The sequence below is a fragment of the Trachemys scripta genome, chromosome 1 (genome assembly GCF_013100865.1).
Source record: "Trachemys scripta elegans isolate TJP31775 chromosome 1, CAS_Tse_1.0, whole genome shotgun sequence".
NCBI lineage: Eukaryota > Metazoa > Chordata > Testudines > Emydidae > Trachemys > Trachemys scripta.
This window is the reverse complement of record NC_048298.1, coordinates 247,905,990-247,930,593: the sequence shown is the minus strand read 5'-3', so window position 1 is coordinate 247,930,593 and position 24,604 is coordinate 247,905,990. Positions and strand designations below refer to the sequence as shown.

At 40.4% G+C, this 24,604-nt stretch overlaps 1 protein-coding gene across 1 annotated transcript in view; it reads right to left on the bottom strand.

Annotated features, from left to right (window-relative positions):
- The window catches only part of NALCN (sodium leak channel, non-selective), a 268,079-nt gene that overhangs the window by 31,526 nt on the left and 211,949 nt on the right, over positions 1–24,604 (bottom strand). Inside the window, exons 12-21 of the mRNA XM_034758207.1 lie at positions 22,185–22,258; positions 12,750–12,851; positions 12,247–12,316; positions 10,987–11,078; positions 10,691–10,813; positions 9,032–9,088; positions 8,578–8,698; positions 8,345–8,476; positions 4,956–5,123; positions 2,997–3,101 (exon numbers count right to left, since the gene is read on the bottom strand). Coding sequence (XP_034614098.1) covers positions 2,997–3,101; positions 4,956–5,123; positions 8,345–8,476; positions 8,578–8,698; positions 9,032–9,088; positions 10,691–10,813; positions 10,987–11,078; positions 12,247–12,316; positions 12,750–12,851; positions 22,185–22,258 — 1,044 coding nt within the window. The remainder of the gene's footprint in view (positions 1–2,996; positions 3,102–4,955; positions 5,124–8,344; positions 8,477–8,577; positions 8,699–9,031; positions 9,089–10,690; positions 10,814–10,986; positions 11,079–12,246; positions 12,317–12,749; positions 12,852–22,184; positions 22,259–24,604) is intronic.

Sequence of the window (24,604 nt, the reverse complement as noted above, 5' to 3'; positions counted from 1 at the left end):
CTGTAGGCTCAATTTTTTGCCCCGAATTCATTGCACCTGCAATTACTGCTTCTTAGACATCTAAGTGATCCCAACTGTTTTCTCAATCAGTGAAAGTGAAAAAAGGGAGGTCATATGAAGCCTGGGTTAAGAATTTGGCTATGAAGCTGGATGCCATGTTTGTGCCCTTACTGTCCTGTCTAATTTAAGACTCAGTTATGTGACTTTGGCACAGCCCTACATTGTCCTCGAGGGTGTCTGCAGGAGGAATTTTGTCTCAGTGAAGCTCATTCCGTCACTGAGCAATCTGGTAAGGATGTGCACCACTCCCTGGGATAGGGCAGTCTGCTTCTTCTGGTCCAATAGGTCCATCTTCCTGGTAAGGTGGCAAGTAGCCCCATTGCCTTGTCTCCTTTAAGACAATCTGTACCTCCAATAGTGCAGGGAGGAGATAGTTCCTGTGCTGTCCCAAGTGCAGAGACTACATTTCTGACAGGCCCCTGTAGAAGCACAAAGGGGCATAGAGGAGGAGGCTTCCTGCACATCTGTAAGGGCAAATCAGTATGGCCAAACTTTTCAAACATGGGGTCTTAAAATCAGGCTCCCAAGCCCATATTTAGGCTGTTAAGCAAAAACAATCTGATTATTTATGGTGCTGAGCACCCCCAGAGGTCTTATTGACCTCAGGAGAGATGGGGATGTTCCATACCTCTGAGAATCAAACCACTTTGCTTAGATGCACAAATAAGGCATTCGGGTTGGGTTTTCAAAAGTGCCTAAGTGACTTAAGAGCTCAAATGCAACTGACTTTCCAGGGGCAGTGGGATTTTTAAAGTGACTCTAGTCTTAGCCGAGGTCTACACTAGAAACTTACATTGGTATAACTACATCGCTCATGGGTGTGAAAAATCGACATCCCTGAGTGACGTAGTTATATTGATCTATCCTGCGGTGTACACTGTGAGAATTCTCCCCTCAATATAGCTACCATCTTTTGGGGAGGTGGATTAACTACACCGGAGGGTTTCTCCCATCAGTTGGTGTAGGTAGCATCTGCACTGAAGTGCTACAGTGGCATAGCTGCACCAGTGTAGCCGCACTGCTGCAGCATTTTATGTGACAACCTATCTTTAGGAGCACAAATCCTATGGAAAATCAGCAAGGCTTATAGAATCATAAAAACATAGGGTTGGAAGGGACCAGGAGAGGTCCACCCCTCATATTGAGGTGGGATCAAGTGCACCTGGACCACACCTGACAGATGTTTGTCCAACCTGTTCTTAAAAACCTCCAATGACAGGGATTCCATCTTTGGAAGCCTATTTTAGAGATTAACTATTGTGACAGACCCAGACCAGTGGGGTACAGGAGTCTGGTAGAGGACAAATATACTGGTCACTGGATGAATAGTTTTCTGTTCCCTGAGTGACCAGAGAAGGGGCTGCACTAGAGTAATCAGGAACCTGCTAGAACCAGTTAAGGCAGGCAGGCTAATTAGGACACCTGGAGCCAATTAAGAAGAAGCTGCTAGAATCAATTAAGGCAGGCTAATCAGGGCACCTGGGTTTTAAAAAGAGCTCACTTCAGTTTGTGCTGTGAGTGTGAGGAGCTGGGAGCAAGAGGCGCAAGGAGCTGAGAGTGAGAGGGTGTGCTGCTGGAGGACTGAGGAGCACAAGCGTTATCAGACACCAGGAGGAAGGTCCTGTGGTGAGAATAAGGAAGGTGTTTGGAGGAGGCCATGGGGAAGTAGCTCAGGGAGTTGTAGCTGTCATGCAGCTGTTACAGGAGGCACTATAGACAGCTGCAGTCCACAAGGCCCTGGGCTGGAAGCCAGAGTAGAGGGTGGGCCCGGGTTCCCCCCAAACCTCCCAATTGACCTGGACTGTGGGTTCTTTCAGAGGGGAAGGTCTCTGGGTTGTTCCCCAACCCACATGGTGAAACTCTGAGGTAAGAAAATCCGCCAATAAGCACAGGACCCTCCAAGATAGAGGAGGAACTTTGTCACTCTATCCTTCTAGTTAGAATATTTTCCTCCTATCTAACCTAAATCTCCCTTGCTGCAGATTAAACCCATAACTTCTTCTCCTACCTTGAGTGGACATGCAGAACAACTGATCACTGTGCTTGTTATAATGCTCTTTCATATTTGAAAAATGTTATCGGGTCCTCCCTCAGTCTTCTTTTCACAAGACTAAACATGGCCAGTTTTTTTTAACGTTTCCTCATAGGTCAGGTTTTCTAAACAATTTATCATTTCTGTTGCTCTCCTCTGGAGTCTCTCCAATTTGTACACATCTGTCCTAAAATGTGGCACCCAGAACTGGACACGGTACTCCAGCTGAGACCTCACCAGTGCCAAGTAGAATGGAATAATTACTTCTTGTGTGTTACATACAACACTCCTGTTAATACACCCCAGAAATGATATTACCTTCTTGGCACCTGTATCACATTGTTTGCTCATATTCAATTTGTGATCCACTATAACCCTCAGATCCTTTTCAGCAGTACTACCACCCATTTTGTAGTTGTACATTAGATTTTTCCTTCTTAAATGTAATACTTTACATTTGTCTTTCCTGAATTTCATCTTATTTCAGACTAGTTCTCCAATTTGTCAAGGTCATTTTTATGTTTCTAAGTCACTTGGGCACTTTTGAAAATCCCACCCTGTGGTGCCTAACTGTGGGTACCTAGGTCTGAAAATTTTGGCTAACGCTTCTTAGGACTGGGAGCACATCTTTCTCTACTGCATGCACTTTGCCAGATGCATTACTGGGGATCAACAGGTGATAATTGCTTATTTTCTGTTTTCAGCTTGAATTAAAAAAAAAAACATTTTGTTCTAATTGTGCAACTGAATATAGAAATCCCCTCCCCCCCTTTTCTGAATACATGAAATGCCACACAGTTTCTCTTTTTCATACTGAATGCCTGTTGTTTTTCCTACTTGTTTCCTCCATTGCCCAGAGAGGATGGAGTATACTAGTATTTTGAAATAGAAAAGCAATTCTTACCCTTGCGATGATGTGTGGATCATTGCACTTGGCCAGTTTCCCAGCAAAAAGCTGAACTCCAAAGCTTGCAAAAACAAGCATTAATGTCAGCAAAAGAATGGACACCTGTGAAAGTGATGTAAATATAGTCAAACTTTTCTCCTATAGACTAGACGTGAAGGGCTAGATCCTCTGGTGCAGTCCAAGAATGAGCCTTTGGTGGCATAATGCTGACCTGGAGGATTTTATGACAGGAACAATCCCTGCTCCATTGAATTTTTAGCCAGTGCACTTCCAACTTTGGCTGCACTGGGAGGACTGGCTCCAAACTTTTAAACATGGGGCTCTCCCTAAACTTCTTTGTGTTATGAATTATAACTTATGCATTATGTGTTATGAATAACAATGCATCATTTTATAATAATGTCTCCATTGAAACTAATACAAGTATTTTTTTAAGTTTTAAAACTTTTGTTACCATATCTTTTTGGTGATACCATTTCAGCAACTTGAAATATCATTGCATTCCATACTAATTTTGGCTTTTTAATTAGACAAGCACTGGGTTTTTTTCTTTGTAGATTTTCCTATGAAGCTTAAGCTATTGGCCTTTAGTGTAGGCCCTGACCCAGCAATTACTGACACTCTTCCTATTGTTTGTATTATGGTAGCACCTCAAAGCACTACTCAGGGACCAGGACCTCACGGCAGTAGGTCCTGTACAAACACAGTTGCTTAACTTTAAGCACGGGAAGACTCCTATTAACTTCAATGGGACTTCTCAGGTGCTTAAAGCTAAACACATGCTTAAGTGCTTTGCTAGATCAGGCCTTATTCATTAACATGTGCTGCCTCTGCTGGCTGTCTGGCTCTGTAACACTAGAGCAGCTACCTGCAAGAGTCAGACATAAATGAATTAAAATGTTTACATCATAACAGGTTGTAACAGATATAAAGTAAGTTAAACACTGGCCTTAAACTAATGACCCTTGCCCCTTTATTAAGAGACTAGTTTGTGTATTATAACCAAACAATATACATGCATACATAACACAGTATATAATAAATATATAAGATAAAATTGCAAGATTTTATTCCTAACCCTCCTGCCCAGTCTAAAATCTTATCACACTCTGAAGGTCTTGAGACCTGATCCTGGAAAAAATTCTAGAACAAACAAACACACACCACTTGGGGGGAAGAGAGAGAAAGAGCAGTAATAATGGGTTCTGGGATCCCACCACTAAAACACAGATTTGAACCTGGGTCTCCCGTAGCCCACATAAGTGCTCTATCTACTGGGTTATTGGCTATCCTGAATAGGAGGTGTGTGTTTCTGTGTGTGGGGGTGGGGGTGTGTCAGTCTCTCTCATTTGTCCAAAAATTTTCAAAAAATCTTGGTTTTATTTCAGTGAGGAATGAAACCAAATGCCAAAACTTCAAAAAAATGTCTGAGACAGAATTCTTGTTTTCCAGGCCACCCTACCCACCACCATTCCCAGAGCTGCAATCAGGGGCAGGATTCCCTCCAACTGTCTCAGAACAAGAACTGGGAGTGATAGAGACTCTCGTCTCTGCAAGTCGGAGTTTTCTTAGGTTTCTGTAGATCAGCCACGTAAGCAGCCTGTCTCTCATCCTCTTCCCCCAGCGGAAATTGCGTTATATTATCTCTCAATAATCCTGCTCTCGACATCAGTACTAAGATATGCTGAATAAACAAAGTCACTTGTGAAATAATTATTACTGCATCCTTATTAAATATGAATGAAAATGAGTGCACTTTATATTGGTAATTTCTTTTTTAACTTGTTACTTTTTAAACTCCAATGGTAAGTGTACAATGCATTTTCTCTGTGAGGTATAAACAGAGTGCAGCTGGTAAAAAAAAATAGTAAAAACCAAAGCTGAATTACAGAAATACATTTTACATCATTACTCTCCATCTTATTTTAGCATAGGAACAAAATAACTGGCACATACCAAGAAGATTTCCTTGAAGCCACTAAACAGCTCTCGTACAACTTTCCTCATTTGCGGCACCAGTTTGAAAATGCGAAGGGGTCGGAGACATCGTAGTATCATTAAGAGCTGAGCTCCAGATTTAGCAGGAACATTCTGAGGCATCCAGCAAAGGAATATCAAACTTACCTGGGAGAGGGTGGGGATGGAGAAAGAATGAGCAATCCACATTACAAAATATTATTTGACAAAGTATGATAAAACAGAACATCAATCCAAACGTGTACGTATTCCTTAAAAGATTATAATTGTCTCTTTTTGGGTGTGCTTGTGGGAAAAGAAGGCATAGGGAGCTAGATTTTTAAAGGTATTTAAGTGCCTAAAGATGCACATAGGCGCCTAGATGGATTTCGGTGAGGAAGTCCCTAGTGGGAGTTAGGCGTCTAGGCACTTTTGAAAATTCCACTAGGTACCTATCTGCATCTTTAGGAGCATATATATCATTAAAAACCTGAGCTAAAGAGCCTTGCTCAGGGGCACAATGTAATTCCTGCATTTTTCTGATCACGAGGATTATTCAAGTGTAAGGTAACTACTGGCACTAGCTTCTTCAAAGTGAGTGCCATACACACGTATACAAACATATACATATATTATACAGTTATATATACAGAGATAAACAGACAGAGAAAAGTCATGCTTTATATTCAGGGAACATGCATATCTAGTTTATATAGTGTTAAAAATGATTAATAGATATTATAACCATGGTATAGACATGAATAGCATGTATCATAGATGGTTATGCCATGTCTACAGAAGGTGCTATAAATGGTTATAAATAAGGCTAAAATTTTGTCACGGTTATTTTTAGTAAAAGTCACAGACAGATCACTGGCAACAAACAACAATTTACGGAGCCCATGACCTGTGCATGACTTTTACTAAAAATAACCGTACAAGCTGCGGGGCAGAGGTGCACAGCCCCGGTTGCAGCCCCTTGGGGAAGTCACAGGACAGAGGCACATGGCCCATGCTACAGCCCCCTAGTCAGGGCAGGGGCACATGGCCCCAGTTGGAGCTCCTGGTGAAAGCCCCGGGGTAGGGGCGCACAGCCCCGGCTGCAGCCGACGCAGGGCAGGGATAGTTGCAGCCCCTGACGCGGGCAGGGGTGCATGGCCCTGGTTGCAGCCGCCGGTGGAAGCCGTGAGGCAGGGGCACATGGCCCCAGCTGTAGCCCCCACCACAGGGCAGGGGAGCATAGTCCTGGCTCCAGCCCCAGCCACAGCCTCGGCTCCAGCCCCAGCTTCAGCTGTTGACAGCTGAACTCCAAGAAGTCACGGAGGTCTGGTAAAGTCACGGAATCCGTGACTGTCATGACTAAATCGTAGCCTTAGTTATGAACCATGTTTATAAACAACGTATTATCTGCTGGACTCTATAACAATTTATAACAACTGATTAGCTATTTATTAAAATGTCAGTTAAGCATTTCTTAACTCTTTATAGAATATTTTATATATACTTTTTCCCACTCCATGCTCTGAGGTGTCCCTAAACCCCTGACTGCCAGAAGGTGGGACTGGACGATTGGGTGACCACATGTCCCGATTTTATAGGGACAGTCCTGATGTTTGGGGCTTTGTCCTATATAGGTATTTATTACCCCACACCCCTTGTTCCAATTTTTCACACTGACTATCTGGTCACCCTACTGGATGGCAGGGGATGGATCACTTGATAATAGCCTTGTTCTGCTCATTCCCTCTGAAGCATCTGGCACTGGCCACTGTCAGAAGACAGGATACTGGGCTAGATGGATCATTGGTCTGACCGAGTATCGTTGTTCTTAAGTTCTATAGTCTTATTTATAAATGTATCCTTAATATAAAGTGTGACTTAGACAGGGGGATTACTTAGTTGTAGATGCACAAGGAATGCAGGACCCAGCAGATTATTGCCAATATGATTAAAAGCAACAAAAAAAATTACTTGTGATTTTTAAAAAACTAAATCAAAAACAACAAAGAACCAGTCTAGCAAAACAAAACGGATAAGCAGATCTTACTGAATTTCTCTGGTATCCTCTCAATATTCTAGGAATGTTTACAAGACCTAGATAAAACATGATTTGCCTCCAAACACACAAACAAAAAGAGGAATTTTTGACAAACCAATGCTATTAGAAACTCGGAGTACAGATTGATCATGACAAATTATATGCAGCACATCTGGGATACAGACTAATCTCTCCAAGAGTTAATCAAACCCATCAAATTCATTTCATTTAGCAGCTCAGTTCAGACTGAAAAACCATTTTATATTGTACTGTATTAGTCACTGATTTCATTGTTTGTTTTTTGGGTATAATCTCTTATTATTAATATTTATTACTCATCTATTGCCATTGGCGGGCATAGTGTTTTACAAAAAAAGGAAGGTAGAATTTAGAGCTGTTAAGAAAATAGTATTTCCATTGCATGAGAATGCTCACATTTTACAATTTGTTTTTCTTCTGAACCTAAACAAGAAACTGGAAATTTGAAACTTCCTGTAGAACAAACATTCTGATTTGGGACTATCAAAATGCGTTGCTTCAATAAGGTAAAAATGTTTCATTTTGATGTCGTCAAAACATTATAGTATTATATAAGATTTTAAATACAATGTATATGTAAATATATATTAAAGATATTTTAAGTTAATGTAAAAGTCAAAGCTAAAAGAATCAAATCTATACAGTTGAAATGAAACATTTTAGCTTATTGAAATGAAACATTTTGAAAAATAAAAGGAAAAAGTCAAAATGATTCATTTCAACTTTTTCCCACTGAAAATTTAGTTAAAATCAACATATTCCTGCAAAAAGCTTCAATTTCAACACAACTGCCTTTTCTATTGAAGTGTTTTTGACCAGAGCTACTATAAGCAGCCAGGTCTGATTCAACCCTAACATCCGTCATCTGGTAATGCCTTCTCTAAAGAGGGGAGCTGGGGGATGAGGTGGGAAGGCAAGGAATGAATGGTGAAGAGCCAGCTACACCAGCGGATTCCCCTGCATAAAAGGGATAGAGCAGGGTCCAGGATCTAGGATCTGGATCTAAAGATGGAAGGAAAGCAGGTCAGATGTATAAGATAAATAAATAGATACACAGAGAGAAATTACTATGCAATGGGAAACCTACATGAATTTACCACAATTTGGGATGCAAGTCAATATTCAGATACCTAAGTACACAACTGCAGTTGTCAAGTTTGCATGTGAAACTGTGGTGACTGTGCTCAAATTACCCTCACAGTTCTGCATGATTTCATTTTTAAAAAACTGTCCCCAAAGGTTTAATAAATACATATTCAGAAAGATTAAAATTAAAAATGTTATAAAAAAGTATTTAACTATGAAAACTTACAAGATATATAAATATATCCATGACTCCTCCAAAGTCCCTTATGACAGCTGTTGGTGTAAAAAACAAGCCATCTGCCATAATCTTCAGATTAAGCTCAATGCTCATGAATATTACAAAAACATATTCAGCAATCTGAAAATCAAAGCAGAGATAAATCATAATTTAGTAATAAGCAGTGGAGAAAAATAAGATGGTTGTGCTTTATTAAATGTGAGATGATTCAGTAATGTTACCTGGAGTGTTGGAGCACGCATAACTCTTCTAAAGGGGGATTCAAACATCATAGAAATGCAGGAGCATATAGTAACAATGATCATAACCCAGTCCAGGTAAGTAACCAATCCCAGCAAATCACTGTCAAAAATATGCAAGGACAATCATTAACGAGAAACTTAACCAGTGTCATCAAATGTCTATTAAAAATACAGTCTAGCTAAAGTGTTTTCTGTGAAAAGTCAATTAACTCTAGAAGGAGGCATTTGAAAAGTTTCAACATGTCAGAAATGCATAGTAAAACTAGAGAAGTAACAGAACAAAGGTAACAAAACAATTCCCCTCCCCACAAACCCAAACAAACAAACATAAAAAAACAAACACAGAAAAAGAGACATTTTAAGCCAAAAAGTATAATCCACATTGATATGCAAAACACAGTCAAACAAATGAAATTACTTTTGCAATGCTTACTAGAGCTGATGGTATTTGGTATTTTTCACAGCTCCGGTAACAGGATCTGTTTTAGAACTATAAAAAGGAAATGAGATATTTAAAATTCAGCAATTTAAATTACATTTAAGTGGCCGTTATTATAATTGTAGTGTGCATGCATCACCTCAAAACAATTAACTGTCTAGCTTAATGCCTGACATGCATGACATATTCTATGACTTAATGCTCAAATGCTACTTTTTATAAAAAAGTTGTTTTAAGTTTTACTTACCCAATTTTTGTGACAGGTAATTTTAGTTCAAATTACCAATCAAAACAGTTAGCCATAATTTAATTTATGGCACAGCTCTGAGCAAGATAGCTCTAGACTGGCTTTTAAAAACTTTTAATTTAAAATGTAATTAAGTCTGAGTCCAGCTTCTACAATTAATAGCTTACTTCATTCAGTTTCGATTTTCTGAGCGAAACAACCCCCTGACAAACAACTTCATGTTTCAAAGAGTTTCCCTAAAAGCCCTTTCCTCTTGTATCACAATTATTGGCCGGTCCTCAGCTGGTGTAAAGTGGCTTCACTTTTTTGGTCCAATCTTCTTTAATTACTTAGTTCAATAATTTTCTCATTAATATTCACAGACACACCTCTACCCCGATATAACGCGACCCGATATAACACGAATTCGGATATAACGCGGTAAAGCAGCACTCCGGGGGCGCGGGGCTGCGCACTCCGGTGGATCAAAGCAAGTTCGATATAACGCGGTTTCACCTATAATGTGGTAAGATTTTTTGGCTCCCGAGGACAGTGTTATATCGAGGTAGAGGTGTATTTCTCATCTAATTTCCTGACCCTTAAATCCACTGATATAAAAAGCTCCCAAGCCTAACAATCTTCAGCTATAAAACTCAAAATAACCTCTTTTTAAACCCAGGTATGGACAAATTTCTGCTCCCAGTTACAACCAGGTGTAAATCTGGTTGCCTTCAATGGCCTCTGCACTGTGAAACTGAGAAGAGAGGAGCACATATACCTACAGAAGAACCCAGTCATAGTGAACTTGGATGTAGGGAAACTCCGTTTGTAGTGAAGCAGAATGAAAGCCCCAAATTGTTTCAGGGCTTTTCACTGTGCATAATGAAATTCTGGTTATATGATCCCACTTTGAGAGGTGCTGAGAGGAGTGTGATGGGAATTAAGGTGCTCGGCACCTCTCAGGGCAAGGCCCATCATGAACATCTGCTTATAGTGATATTCTTCTGTTGTGGGGGAAGGTTTCACTTTAAGACGATTCCATGTAGCAAACATATGCACATTACTTAGGATGAGCAGGCCTGACATCAACATGCATAGGTACCATTCTCTTCTCCATTCCTGTCCCCAATCTGCTCATTGGCTACTGTGACAGGCTGGCTCATTGGGGCTTAAAGATGGCAGCTGAAGCTTCACCCCTTTCTTCTTACCTCGTGCCTGCAGCTTCCTTATCTCATCTCATGATCTTGGACTGTCTTCATGAGCTTATGTCTTTTGGTTTCTTTTTCTCCAGCAATGAGATTATATCACGGCTAGTTTAACTTCTAGCTGCTATGGGCTAGTTGCACATATTTTCCTTTCAAAATAAATAGACTAGCCTGTAAAGGAAGAATTTGGCCAAACTCACTATTGAAAAGTAATACACTCACGCGTTAAAGCGAGCTCGCACAACTACTCGACAAAAGTTCCTGAATCTGTGTTCTCGACCAACTATGAAAAGTGGCTTATCAAAATATGGATGATTCTCTCGCAACTCCTCCTCTTGGACTTTCCTTTTAAAAAAAATACATAATATATTTAATGTTACGCAAAAGACATCCATCAAAAATATCCATTATCATTTTGTTTTTATTTCATTGCAGCTGTTAGATTTCTTTTTTTCCATCATACAATACCAACATTTCAAATTGAAAAGTGCGCTTTCAAACCTTTCGTTTGTAAATACCTTTTCATTTCAGCTTGTTCTTTTTTTTCCTGGATCATCTTGATCTCACTGTCTTCTCTCTGTGCGTTTCTGTATCTCACTGTATTAGAATGCTAGAGGCAAAACAATTACTTAAAATGTGTTTTTTTCTTTTAAAGATGAAAGCAAGATACGGTATTTTAACTGAAGCATTCAAATTGTAAAGTCCTCACTTCTAAATGCTATGAATCATGTAAGCCAAGCATACTGGATGGTATGTGCTACAACATATGCTTGGTTACTTTCAGTGAATCAAATTTCGATGTTAATTCCCCTGGTGCAATCCCAATGAATTCAACTTTATTACTTCACTAACTCTTCCTATCTTTATTGAACATCATCGTAGTTGTTAAGGGCAAGATTGCGTTCACATAGGGGAATAGGAGGCATTAGGCTCTTCCTCAGTCTATTGAGCAGGCTGCATGTATTGCTGGTTCAAACACAGGGAGAGAACAGTGTCTATATAACAGGTGTGCAGGGAGTGGGTAGAGGGTGTCAGAACCGTCAGAGCCAGTGGAGATGAGCTGGTTCTAATGGGGAAGCAATCTGGTACCTGCTCAGACTCACAACTGCTTCCTTAGCTTGCAATGGTGCAGCTATGTGCTGACAGTTATTTCGGGCCCCAGGCAAAGTAATAGTAGAAAAGCTGCACCCTTTATTTTTTACTTATCCTTTACTTCAGTGCACATCTAGAAAGGAATATGAGAGCATAGGACTAAAGGGATTGAAAACTCCCATTTTGGTCTTGAAATTCTCCTTGGCAAAATCAGAGACTTCAGCAAAATTTCATTAAAAATTTCCAGAAGTGAAAATGTCATCGGTCTGTGAAAATATGCCACAGTGAAATTTGTTCCTGTTATACCCTTCAAAACTGGTAGAAATGGCAAGGTTTTTATCCAATAAGTCTCACAAGGCTGATGATATTTTTTAAACTTTCGCTGGGGACATGCAAAGTAGGCTGCCCTGGATGGCAAAGTAGTGGACCAGTACTACCTGCAGCTTCAGCGAATTTGCTGTGTAAGCAAGTGTTTAAAAATAAGGAAATCTATCACATGTGTGAATGTGGTGTGTATTCTGAAGATAATGTTAATGTTATTATCCTATTTGTTTTCTGATTTCCTAATAAGATCTCAAGCCACAGATTAGAAAGTGAATGTTATATTAGACTTGTACAGTGATTGTAGGGCATATTAATCTTTACTATATTCCAAAACTAAAACCATCATTTTTGTTTGGACTTACATCTTGAGTCAAGGTTTCAAGAGATTTTCCCCTGCTGATTCGCTGGCTGTTGGAACCATGTCTTAGTGACCTGAAACAATCATAATCAATTTGATAGTAAATCTCAAGATCAAATCTTGACCTTTATATGATGGCCATTATAAAGCACTGCTCTCCAGATACAGTATCTCAAATTCTTATCATTTTTCCTTAGCTTACATGAGAAGCTTTTATGTTCTTCAATTGTCTTTAAGCCTATCTAACATAAACCAATTTCTTTTCCTTCTGATCTTTAAATTGATAGTTCTGCAGTCAGTGAAGGAAATGACATTTGAAATAAAAAGGCCTTTTCCCCATTTATGTACCTCAATGAATTTCATTATTGTTACGATCAAAAATGTACAATTTAGTTCTTTGCGTGAGTCATTCTTGTTGTAGACGAGTTAGGTATTGTGCAAGTTTAACTCTATTCATTGAATTTATTTTAAGATTATTTTTAAAACACTTTTCCTGTCTGTGTTTACCTGCGCTCTTGCCGTATATGATGCTGGACACTAAGTATTGACCTTTCCTTTGCAGGTTGCCCCTCAAAGGATCCACTCAGCATGCGTTGTCTAGTGCAGGCCCTAAAAAGAAATATTGTGATTATGATAAACAATTGGAACTTCCACTGTAAGCAATTTTTTATAAAGTGAGACCAAATAATTGCATTGCTGGAACAAACAGACATGCTGTTATTACTTTTGGCATGACACAACTGGCACATATAGTTTTGAGGGAATGCAAGGGCACAGCTTCATAGAAAACAATATATAAGACAACAGAACAATAATAAGGGCAACTCGTACTTCTCATTAAAAAGATGTTCATATTCTTAAAGCCAAATGAGATGCAAAGGTTCCTCATCCTCTCGTATATAATCAATGACAGGGCCTTCTTTATGACCTCTCCTTGCTGGAACACTGTGCTCCATTTGTGGATCCCCTTTTTAGGATTTACTATAGCAAATGTGCTTCCCCCAGAGTCCATTCACATGTCTGAATTGGGCCAATGACAAATCCATCACCCCAGTCCACTGGAAATAATCCAACTTTATTCTGTGAATGTTACTCATGCCATAACCTCCCATTAATTATTAATTATTATTCTTAATCATTATTATTATTATTATGGAAACTTTCAGCTACATGCTGGCTCTTCACAGGGCAATCACTTTGAAACCAAAAAGAATGGATTTATTTTTCATGTCTTTTAGACTGTAAGATCTTTGGGGCAAAGACTGCAATTTTCTATATGTTTGCACGGTGCTTAGCACAATGGGAACCCAATCTGATTGGCTTCTAGGTACAACTAGTATATAATGGTGTAATAATAATACTAATGTTTATAAACAATATTATTATTCCTGTCTCTAATCTTCAGAGTAACAGTGAGGCCTGCAAGGCCTAGATGGGAGTGCTTGTGTTGCCTGCAGCCAGTGGAGTTGGGGAGCTGACCCATGACTGGCACGGACAAAGCTTCCCAATCCTAAGGGCAGGTGGTAGCGAGTTGCCTCACAATGTTGGGTACCCCTGGAAAGCGTCACAGAGCACTCCAACCTAATAGGAATGTGGGCATTTTTTTTGTACTGGCTGCAAATAAACATTTTTGGTCAAGAAAAAATAAAAGTTAGATTTAAAGAGAAGAGATGAATGCCTGATGTTGAAAGAAAGGATATTTATGCCAGAGGAATATTTGAAGAGGTCACATTTGTGAAAAAATCTTCACTTGCCAAGAACACTGCAACCCTGGATAATGATTGATTTTATTTTTGCGTTACATCTTCTTCGTTGATATGAGTCACAAGTTGATATCGAGATTGTTCAACCATCTAACTGTTGCATCATCGAGGGTGGCAAGGTGTGGTAGTCCACCCTCTAATCTTCTAATTGTGCACTCCTCCACCACATGTTTGACTGTCTGCATCACTGCCCCACAGTCACACTGTCAAGATTGGCTAAGCCAAAGTGTGGCACTGTGGCAGCCAGTCTGGCTGTTCCAGTCAGTAGTCTGTTAAACTCAATCCAGGATCTATGTGCAAGGCTGCCACCAGGTGGATGTAAGTTAGGACTTCTGAAATTCATCAGTGAAACAGATATAAACCAAATATAAATATTTCATAAAAGCAAGTTGAGTCTTGAAGGTGCAATTTCTCTATTTTCAGTCGCTCTTGCCTCATATCTGATAACATATATGAGTATTATGAATGTGAGCCCTTTGTATACATCACACTATTCACTAACACTTTGCGCCTTTGAATACATGTTTACTCCCATTGTTTTAAATAACGTTGCACAATTACATATGGCAGGATGCCATCTCATGAAGGCAATTATTGCTTTATAGGGGATAACTTTTTTCTTTCCAATATTTCTGTGGATATCTGTTTTCACTCTTCTCTGTTGTTTTCCTTCTCTTGGTTTTAAGCAGATGGATGAAAGGAATGTGGATCCACTGAGAGATCTGTAATGCAAATTAAGCTTATAACGTCTGCCTATGTTTTCATCACCCATTACACCAGAATCTCACTATTATACACTTACTTATTACAAGAACACATTAGATTACATTATACTGAATAGTCAGAAATATAATCGCATTTAAGAAAATTGCAGTATGTCTTGCAGTGCAATACAGTTTACAGTATCTCAGCCAATATCTGAATAAAATGAATTTTAAAGCATTATGTGATATAGGATAATGTAATGTAATCATTTCAGGAGACGACAAAAATATTCTTTGAATAACTGTAATTTCTGTGTAAAAGAATAATCATTATTTTTGAGAAATGGATCCTATCTGACTCCATTAGAATGACACTAAGGTCTCTCAAAGCAGAGACAATAGTAGGTTTTGATGTGCAAGTTCTCTCCTATAACGGCTTCTCACTGAGATAATGGAACAGCTTGTATTTGTATCTTTGTGAATATGAATTACTGTGCTCTTAGGCACATGCATGTGTATTTTATTATCCAGAAATAATTGTTTCCTTACATCCACGTGTGACTTCCACATAAATGTTTTCACATGCTTGTACACAACTCATTGAGATATCCAGTTGCTTTGTGAGTGGAGAACACAATCCCTTGCTGTACGTAAGAAAAGAGAACACTGCTTGCAACCAAAATAGTAAATTCTTCCTGTGACTACATTCTTATGCCATATTATTAAGTGAATAATGAAGCCAATTAAATAATACTATAAAGGAACAGATCTGGATAAAGGAGCAGACCCGTTGAAAGATTGTCAAGATTTTTAAAAAGTAAATGCCTAAAGTTTGGTTCCTAAGTCCACATTTAGGTGTCTACATAAGTTGTCTGATTTTCAAAAATGCTGACAGTCCAGCAGTCCCTGTTGAAATCAGTGGAGAAAAGATGCAATGCCAGCGCTATAGGACTGAGATCAAGTGACTTGAAATAGATAATGCAAATTGTCAGCAGCAATGTGCACGGAAGCCTTTCCACACTCACAGCACCACAGATGATGTGACAGAGAGGAGAGTTTTACAAGCTCCTTAGCTTGTTTACTAAACATCTCCTTACGTTTCTCTTCTGCCATCCTCTACTCTCTGGGAACGTTTGCCTTTATGAATCCTTAGCAAGTGCCAAAATGTGCCTGACCATTCTCCCAATTGCAAAGCGCCAGATTTTGTAAAGATATTTTAGGCACCTTAAATGGCAAATAGGCACCTTGTGGGATTTTCCAAAAGCACCTAGTTGCTGAACTCCCATTGATTTCAATGGGTGTGAGATGCCTAGGTACTGATGAACTGTCGAGGAACTGCCTAGTCTCTGATTCTGTAGGTCCTTTCTATAGGGCCCTCCTGGGCCCTGACTGGCTGCTTCCCCTGCAGCCACTCTAGCCTGCTTGGAGGACCTCTCCACTGCTCCTTTCTTGGGATGGGTGTGGCAGGACCCTGAGGTCTCCAGCAGGGAGGCTCTGGGCCTAATCCACCCCATCACACTAGCTCTGTTAGATAATAGAGAGAGTGCATGTTCATGTAATATGTAATGAGAGAGATAGGAAACGCTGGAGAAAGACAAGTAGAAACATGTCAAGCTGGTTGCAATGTTTACTCGCTATGCAAAGCTCTGGATGCAGTTTATCCCTTCCTTCTCAGCAAATGCAGCTGCAGCAATGTCCTTCATGTTGATCTCTATATGCACAAGGGAAATACAGTATGTTTAATAAGAACAAATTACTAGTCAAGTTAGAGGAAGAAATTACACTGAGCTTGGTTGCAAGACAGGTCCTATAGGGAATATTATATACCATACATTACCAGGGAAAAACTGATGGGTTCAAAGTGATGAATGAAAGGGGCAGCAGCCCTTCACATTATTTCCTTCCCATTTTAAAATCCCTGAAAAATAAGCAAAACAGACAGTAATTCAGCTAAATACTCCATGCCACTTCAAGATGCTGAACAGTTTGTATGTATTTTATAATACTGTACCTTCCACTAACAGTATGAAGCCGCTTGCTTTGCGGAAGGTGGTGCTCTGTGTGATGTCTTTATTGGGAGGTCTGCTTATGTTGCTGTATCACTGCAATTTGAGGCTTGTTTCATAAATGAACATCATTTAGTTGAACTGCGCCAGAGACCCTATCCACATTTTTACCTGTTGCATACAATTCTCCTGGTGAGTCCTTTGGACAGAATCTTTAACAGAACATGGCAATGCTCCACCAGTAAACCCAATACACAAAATACTATCATACTCATTCATTACTGATGATGATGATAGGTTCTCTCACTGAATCTTTCCATTGTGGCATCCATGCTTCCAATAAACTTTTGTCATGTTCCAGAAGAGCACCCACCAGATGGATCCCAGCATCCACTTCTGTCATCTTATAGATTGCATTCACTATGGCACTGTTTGGACAGCAGGCCAAATGCACTTTGTTAACACAATCAAACAACACTACCTTTCAGCTATTCAATTTAACTGTATTGTTGAAACAATCCAAATCTGACTGGTCAAGCAAAATGGATTATTAATGCAACTTGGATATAACATAAAGCTTTTCTTCCTGGGTCCCTCTTATATGATCAGATGTTTCTAAAAAGAAAAGACAGTAAACAGTAAACTGGTCTTCTTCAGTGTCTATGCAATCTAGCCATCTAAAATGGCATATTTACATGCTCACCTCTTTAGCTATCTTGCATTCTGGTCTTCATTCTTGCCCTGTTGTCTAACCATTCTCTCCTAGCTGATGTGTGTCTGGGTATTTCCTTGGATTAAGGATGAGCCAGTCACAGAGCTTGCTTCATGATGATCCATTAAAAGTATGGAGCTCCCTTAGCACAACAAGTATAAAAAGGGGCAACATTTTCCAATGAGCAGATGCTAAGCAGCTCCTGAAATTCTTCATGTTTGACTTTGCTGGAGACTAGGTAGAATCCAGTGGCAGCCTTGGTTTCTAATGCTCTAAGAAGCTGATCATGACCAGACATACCTGAGATTAGTTATATCAGTTGTTTAAAAAAATTACAGGTATCCAATTCTAAAATTTAACAAAAACGGAATCACAGATTTAAAGGAGAAACCCTGATTGACTTAGGGTTGAACTTGTCTTAAGTGACGACTCAAGGGACCAACACAAATTGGTTGTTTAATGTGGAGGCTTTCTAATAAACAAACAAACTACTTACTATGTCTGAGGATACTCTGGGTTTGTGTCTTAAGACAGGAAGTTGCCTAATCAGGATGGCCCATTATAACAACCTATTGAGATAGTTTAATCAGAGACTAGGTAAATATAAAGTAATGTCATAACCCTTTTAGAAAGAGTTAAGAACTTGTTTTTCATTCATTCTGATATGCATAAGAGATCACTGTGTTTTGAAGAATGCTTTTATAAGAGCAGTTAAATAATCTACCAGAATACCAGCAAACTAGTAAAACTGAATTTTTAATTCAAGCACTACAACATATTTTAATGACACACTCAAGACATAGTTTGAGACATAAGATAAATGTTCCTTATTCATTCAGCTGTTTATTCCAACGGAAAGCTTCACTTATGCATGAGATAGGCTATTCCCTCAGGCTCAGGAAATGTCAGAAAAGCTTTGTCTGGAATAGCGAATACATTGTTGTTTATACTTAGCACTAGTTTACAATTTAGCTCTAAAATTAATTATAATGTAATGCATATCAAAAGCTACTCAACCTAATGTGGCTTATTTCCAAAACTGTCACAATTCATTACTTAATGATGACCTTTGAAGAAGTTGATTTTTTTGTCCAACAGTCCCTGAAACTTAGATGTTGCGCTATGTAGATGATATGATATGCTGATGGGAAAATGACTCAGAATAGGCTGTACAGTAAACAGCCTCAGAGTTGGTCAGCTAACCTGTATCTGAACCAGACCCATGTTCTGCATTACTGACATAGGTAATCCGAATATTTTTGTTTTATTCATACAGCATCCAAAAATGTGCTAAGGCACTTTATAGGACCCATAAAAAGATGTGACATGGCCTGTGCCTCGTGAAGCTTGCAAACTATTATGTGATGAAATATGCATGTGTAGCAATAGGGGGTGATGAGGTGAGAAAGATAAGGCTCACTCACAGTGGTAAGATAACGTGGTTATATGTGTATATCTGGATGGTTCCAGTATATTCACGCAAACGATTGTAGGGAGAAGATGATGGTGGCTGATAGAGTATTCCATTCTCAGTGTGTAGCATGTAATAGAGAGGGGAGTGGGGGAAGAAAACAAATGTGAGGAGAGTGGGGTCAAGGCTGGTGGTGCAGAGGGAGTGGGAGAAACTCAACGGGAATGACTGGTAATTATTATATAAAACATAAAGGTGATGAATGATTCTGGGAATCAGACAGATATTTAGCTGGCATCCATGATGCTGGATCTGGTGGCAGACAGGCAATTTTCTTCATCCTTACAAAAGATATTTTTCTAGACTTTGATGATTCCAGATGATAATTAATCCATAATTGATGCTTGATGTCACCTTCAATACAATTTCATTTGGTCCCAAGTTCTGCCCTTGGAAGGGTATGTAGGGCTCCCATTGCCACCAATGGGAGCATTAAGTGATCAATCAAGAGATGCACAAAGATGGAATTCATCCCATTGTGTACAATTTGCACTCTTTCTTGTTTATGTTAAAATATTTAGAATTTGATAAAAAATATTCTTCAATAAGGGTGGGTAAGAAGGACAAAAAAGGCAGCACAAAGCATAAAGCAGCAAGAACAGAATTAAAAGTCTTTTTGTTAAAATAATTTGAGCAAACTGAAGTTGTTCCAGAGCATCTTTAATTTAGAGAAGCACTTATACCCACCTTCATCCATACAGACAACGATGAAAAGCCTTTTGGTGGGAATCTTTAGAGAAGGGTAAACTTGAACTATTACTCAGTGTTTTAGATACAAACATCACTTCTTTCACTGTCAGATCTGTAATCTAGCTGAAATTCAAATGTCTCAGCTACTTTTATTAATGATAAAAACATAGTAGTAGTGATCAGTACAAAGAAAAAACATAATCTTCATGCAAGTTTGAGTTTCTCTGCTTCCTGTGAACAGTGTGCTCGGGTTTAGCTGTGATATTTTATCACATTTCACACCCATCTTTTTTTTATTTTTTGCAAGATCCTTCTTCGAGGCTCCACTGTCATAAAAAACCTCATATTTAGTGACCTTCTGCACCAGCAAATCCATCCCTTATGTTGTAAAAACGCTTTCTTATGTTCGCATGTTAATACCGAAGCTGTGACACCTAGGGCGGGCCCAGGCACTATAGTATAGAAATGGCATCATCGGAACCAGCAGAGTAGGGAAACAGATTGAGGCAGTTACTCGTTGCCAAGAAAGCTTCCTGTTCCTCTTGCTCAGAAGGAGGCTGCTTCTTTGTTAATGAATAAGCTACACTCTTGCGACTATTACTCCTCGAACTCCCTATGCATCCTATGTTTGTGTGTAAAAGGCGGATGGGCCAGCAAACATTTTGCCCCCGTGGCAGGATCCCCTTACCATCTAAACTTCCCCACCAGGGCTCCAAGGAAGTTTGACTCTGCAAATCTGGGTGGGTAAGCACCTGGTGGTGAATATAAATTAGGACTGCTTCTTCCTCTGTCCTGTGAAACTGTCCCTGAGGGGGGATTCCAGGTTCAAATGTTCTCAGGGAGCCTGTGGAAACATAGATTCTGCAGATGCCATGCTCTGAAGGGACAAGTGGGAGCAGGCTACTAGCAAAGCAGAAACAAGGGGAATCTGTGTGGCTGTCCCTTGCAGTGAGAGCCAGATAAATTACCAGGAATCCACAGGTTCTGAAAGCAGAACTGCTGACTTCTTCTGAGGGAAGGAAACCTCACTATTATGATGGAAGAATTCATAGGAAACTCTGTGTGTTTCAATTGTACAGTTTCCTTTGTTCTACATGAGTTATTCTTGAATCTGGAAGAATGGAGCCTTAAAAAGATAAAAGCAGCCCATGAGTGGATTTCCTATGGGATACTGTCTGAGCTGAACTTTGATCTGACTGACGCTTTGTGTAACCCCACTGGAGTCAGTGGAATTTCATGATTATAAATCAGCAACCTGTGTGTTTTCGTCAAATGCTGCTGAGAAGCCAATACATAAAAATGTATTGTAAAGCTTGACTAGTACGCGGGAACTGTGCTTATTTCTCCATGGGGCAACTTCTATAAAACCAAGAGACACTTACGTAATTGAATTGCTTATTAAAAGAATCCTAAGTTTCATTTGCAATGAATACTTTTGGCCTTGCAGTCACATCTTGACAAAGCATATCCAGTTGAATTGCTAATTGGTCACATTTACCATAGTTTTTAAAGAACGCTAAAGTTGTGTTAATCTCTACAGCACTTACTGTTACTTATTCTTTAGGAATATTAAAAAGAACAACAAAAGGTGGCTGCTATAATTTTTCTCAAATTGCATGTAATTCTGAGGCACTTTTCAACAATATTCACAGTTCAGGACTTGCACTGAACTCCTGTAATTTCATACTGCAGTGCTCTTCATAAAGCATTGCAATATTTATTCTCATTTCACAACTGTATTTTTCTAACCAGTTATTCCTGATTTGTACTGCTATTTCCCTATTAGTGGTAGTTTATAATATATATTGTAAGTGTGCAAGCTTTGATGACACACAACTGTAGGTAGCAACAAATTAATGCTCTAAAAATTGTTGGCACAGATTTTACATATAATTTGAATGTTAACAATTCTAATTTAAACAATGTAAAACAAAAACTGGCATGAAAAGCTGTAGCAAGGTGAGAACTCAGGGGATAATTTTATGACATGATTCTTGCTCCTCTGAGACACATAGGACCATGACTGTGTATCCCTTCCTCATGTTGCTGAGCATGTATTGGGACTACTTTTGCATGTGATCACCATTGTAAGGTGTCCACAATCAGTCCCACAGAGTTAATAATCTACAGGTCTTCTTTCTGTGCTATCTTGCATAGCTTACTTATGTGTTTGGTAGGAGTACTCCACTTGGGTTCCTGTACAAAGATTGTGCTGGAATTCCCAGGCACGAGTGCAAAATAGAAGTGCTTTTGAAGAGTGATATCTTGGTTAATTCTAAGGGAAAAGGTGGAAAAAGATTTAACTCTATATTATAAAACACTATCCATCTTTTGCCACTGTATCCATGAATAATATACCTTAAGAGCATGTTATCATCGGTTATTATCATTTACACAAAGAGGTAAAAACAAGTTGTGTTTTTTTTAATGCAAAGAGATACCCTGGCACAAATATTAAGCACACACTGTAAACTGACTTAATACTTTAGCACTCATGCAGAAGAAACAGATTAGAAATAATTCATTACTCATTAATGAGACCCATTTGTCATCCAAAAGATAGAAAGCATCAAATCAAATTACCCCTGTTTGTTACCTAAGGATTTTATTGATTGCTGTCTCCTTTTCCAGAAGATTTCTTGCCCTGATGCTGAAAACAGATTTACGGAGCTATAAAATAAAACAAGACAGTGCAATTTTAGTTGCTATATGGACAGTAATGGTTAAGTACATTGACAGATCGACTGGTCAACACATTATGTGACATACACTTCCGCATAAAACACATGTTCATAGAGAAGCATAAATTACAACATAGTGGCCTCCATCATAAAATCAACATTTTCTCCGCTGCTCTATCACTGATCTCCTGTTGACATCTCCAGGTGAGAAGAGGTGGAAAATGATCAAAGTGGCCTTTTCCACAAAGTGCAGACTGATTCACTGCTATCTCCAGTGATGCCTGAGGTGCTAGCCTCTTTCTGCCATTGCCTGCCCTCCCCACATCTGTGCTGCTTGTGGAAGAGGAGAGAGGGTGAGCATTAATATCTGCATTAATATCTGATCTTCCCTCCAGCACTGTTGCATTGGTTACCTTGCATGCCCTACATCAGAGGTGGGCAAACTATGGCCCGCAGGCCACATCCGGCCCGCGGGACCGTCCTGCCCGGCCCATGAGCTCCTGGCGTGGGAGGCTACCCCTCGGTCCCTCCCCTGCTGTTCCCCCATTCCCACAGCCTCATCTCATTGCGCAGCTGGCGCAATGCTTTGGGCGGTGAGATGGTGAGCTCCTGGAGCAGCGCAGCTGCAGAGCCGGGCCTGACCTGGTGCTCTGAGATGTGTGGCGGTGGTGGCATGGCCCAGCTCCAGCTGGGTGGCGCGGCTGTAGCGTCACCAGCCACCGGGTGCTCCAGGCAGTGTGGTAAGGGGGCTGGGAGCAGGGGGGGTTGGATAGAGGGCAGGGGAGTTTGGGGTGGTGGTAAGGGGGCAGGGGTGTGGATAGGGGTTGGGGCGGTTGGGGGAGGACTAGGGGGTTGAATGGGGGCAGGAGTCCTGAGGGGGCAGTCAGGAAGGAGGGGGCGTTGGATGGAGCGGCAGGGGGCAGTCAGGGGCAGGGGTTCCAGGGACAGTCAGGGGACAGGGAGAACGGGTGGTTGGATAGGGCAGAGGTCTTGTGGGGGGGCAGTCAGGAAGGAGGGGGGGTTGGATGGGGCGGCAGGGGGCAGAGGTTCCTGGGGCAGTCAGGGGACAGGGAGAAGAGGTGGCTGGATAGGACAAGGGTCCCGGGGGGGCTGTCAGGAATGAGAGGAGGGTTGAATGGGGCGGCAAGTGGCAGTCAGGGGTGGGAGTCCGGGGGCGGTCAGGGTACAGGGAGCGTGTGTGTGTGTCCCGGGGAGGCTGTCAGGGAACAGGGGGCATTGGATGGGGCAGGAGTCCCGGTGGGGGAGGAGGGAGCAGATAGGAGGTGGGGGCCGAGCCACGACCCCCTCCCCTAACCGGCCCTCCATACAATTTCCGAAAACCGATGCGGCCCTCCGGCCAAAAAGTTTGCCTGCCCCTGGCCTAGGGCACTGTTCCAAGAAGTTTCAATATACATGCAAAATATGTCTATTCAAATGTACAGAAACTCGAGAAGCTTGACCTTTCCCTGACTTTCAACACTTTCATGACTCTTCTATGAACTAAAATACATAAATTCACTGATTTTGAGGCCAAACATGACCATTATGATCATCTAATGATTAAATGATAAAATATAGGGCCTATATGCTTCCACCACAGCTCCATTCAGTTCTCCTCCATTCTGTGCTGGTACTGGGCGAAGACATGGAAAGAGTATAAACACCTGATCTGCTTATCACTGCCATTCAATTCCCACAGAACTGCTTCCCAGAATGGAGGTAAGAACATAAACACTTTCTGAGCTGCTGCCTTATCTGCCTGGCCCCCTGCCCTGGTCATCTGTCTCTACATCCTGGGCTCTACTGCTGTTTCCAGGTGAGGAGAAGGAGGCAGAATAAAGTCCAGCTTTCCTCAGTGGCTGAGGCAGCCAGGACTATCCTTTCCAAGTCTCCTTTTCCCTGCTGTGCTAGTTTTCAGGGAGAGAGGCCTTGATTAATTAGACCATTTTTATAAGCAGACATTTTTCTTTGTTTCTATTTGTTTGCTTGCTTGCTCCTGGTAAATGCTAGGCATATCTTGTGAGATAAGCCTTCCTGGAGGTTAGGATAAAGGCACAGACATACCACAAGAAAGACATTGCCAAGCCCAAGCACTGAACTGTTGGGATTCCCCCTCAGACCTCTTTCCACTCAGCTTCGAAGAACTCAGTTTGACTCCAGACTTCGTCACTCATGTATATTTATTGCATACAGTAATGTCACACTGAGCTGACTAGATTCAAACACAGAGCACATCACAGGTTCAAAGTTACACAGAAATCCTCTTTATATACATTTACATATCTCACTGCATTTACTATACATTGAATCACACATTTTGGGACTGGCTTGGTTA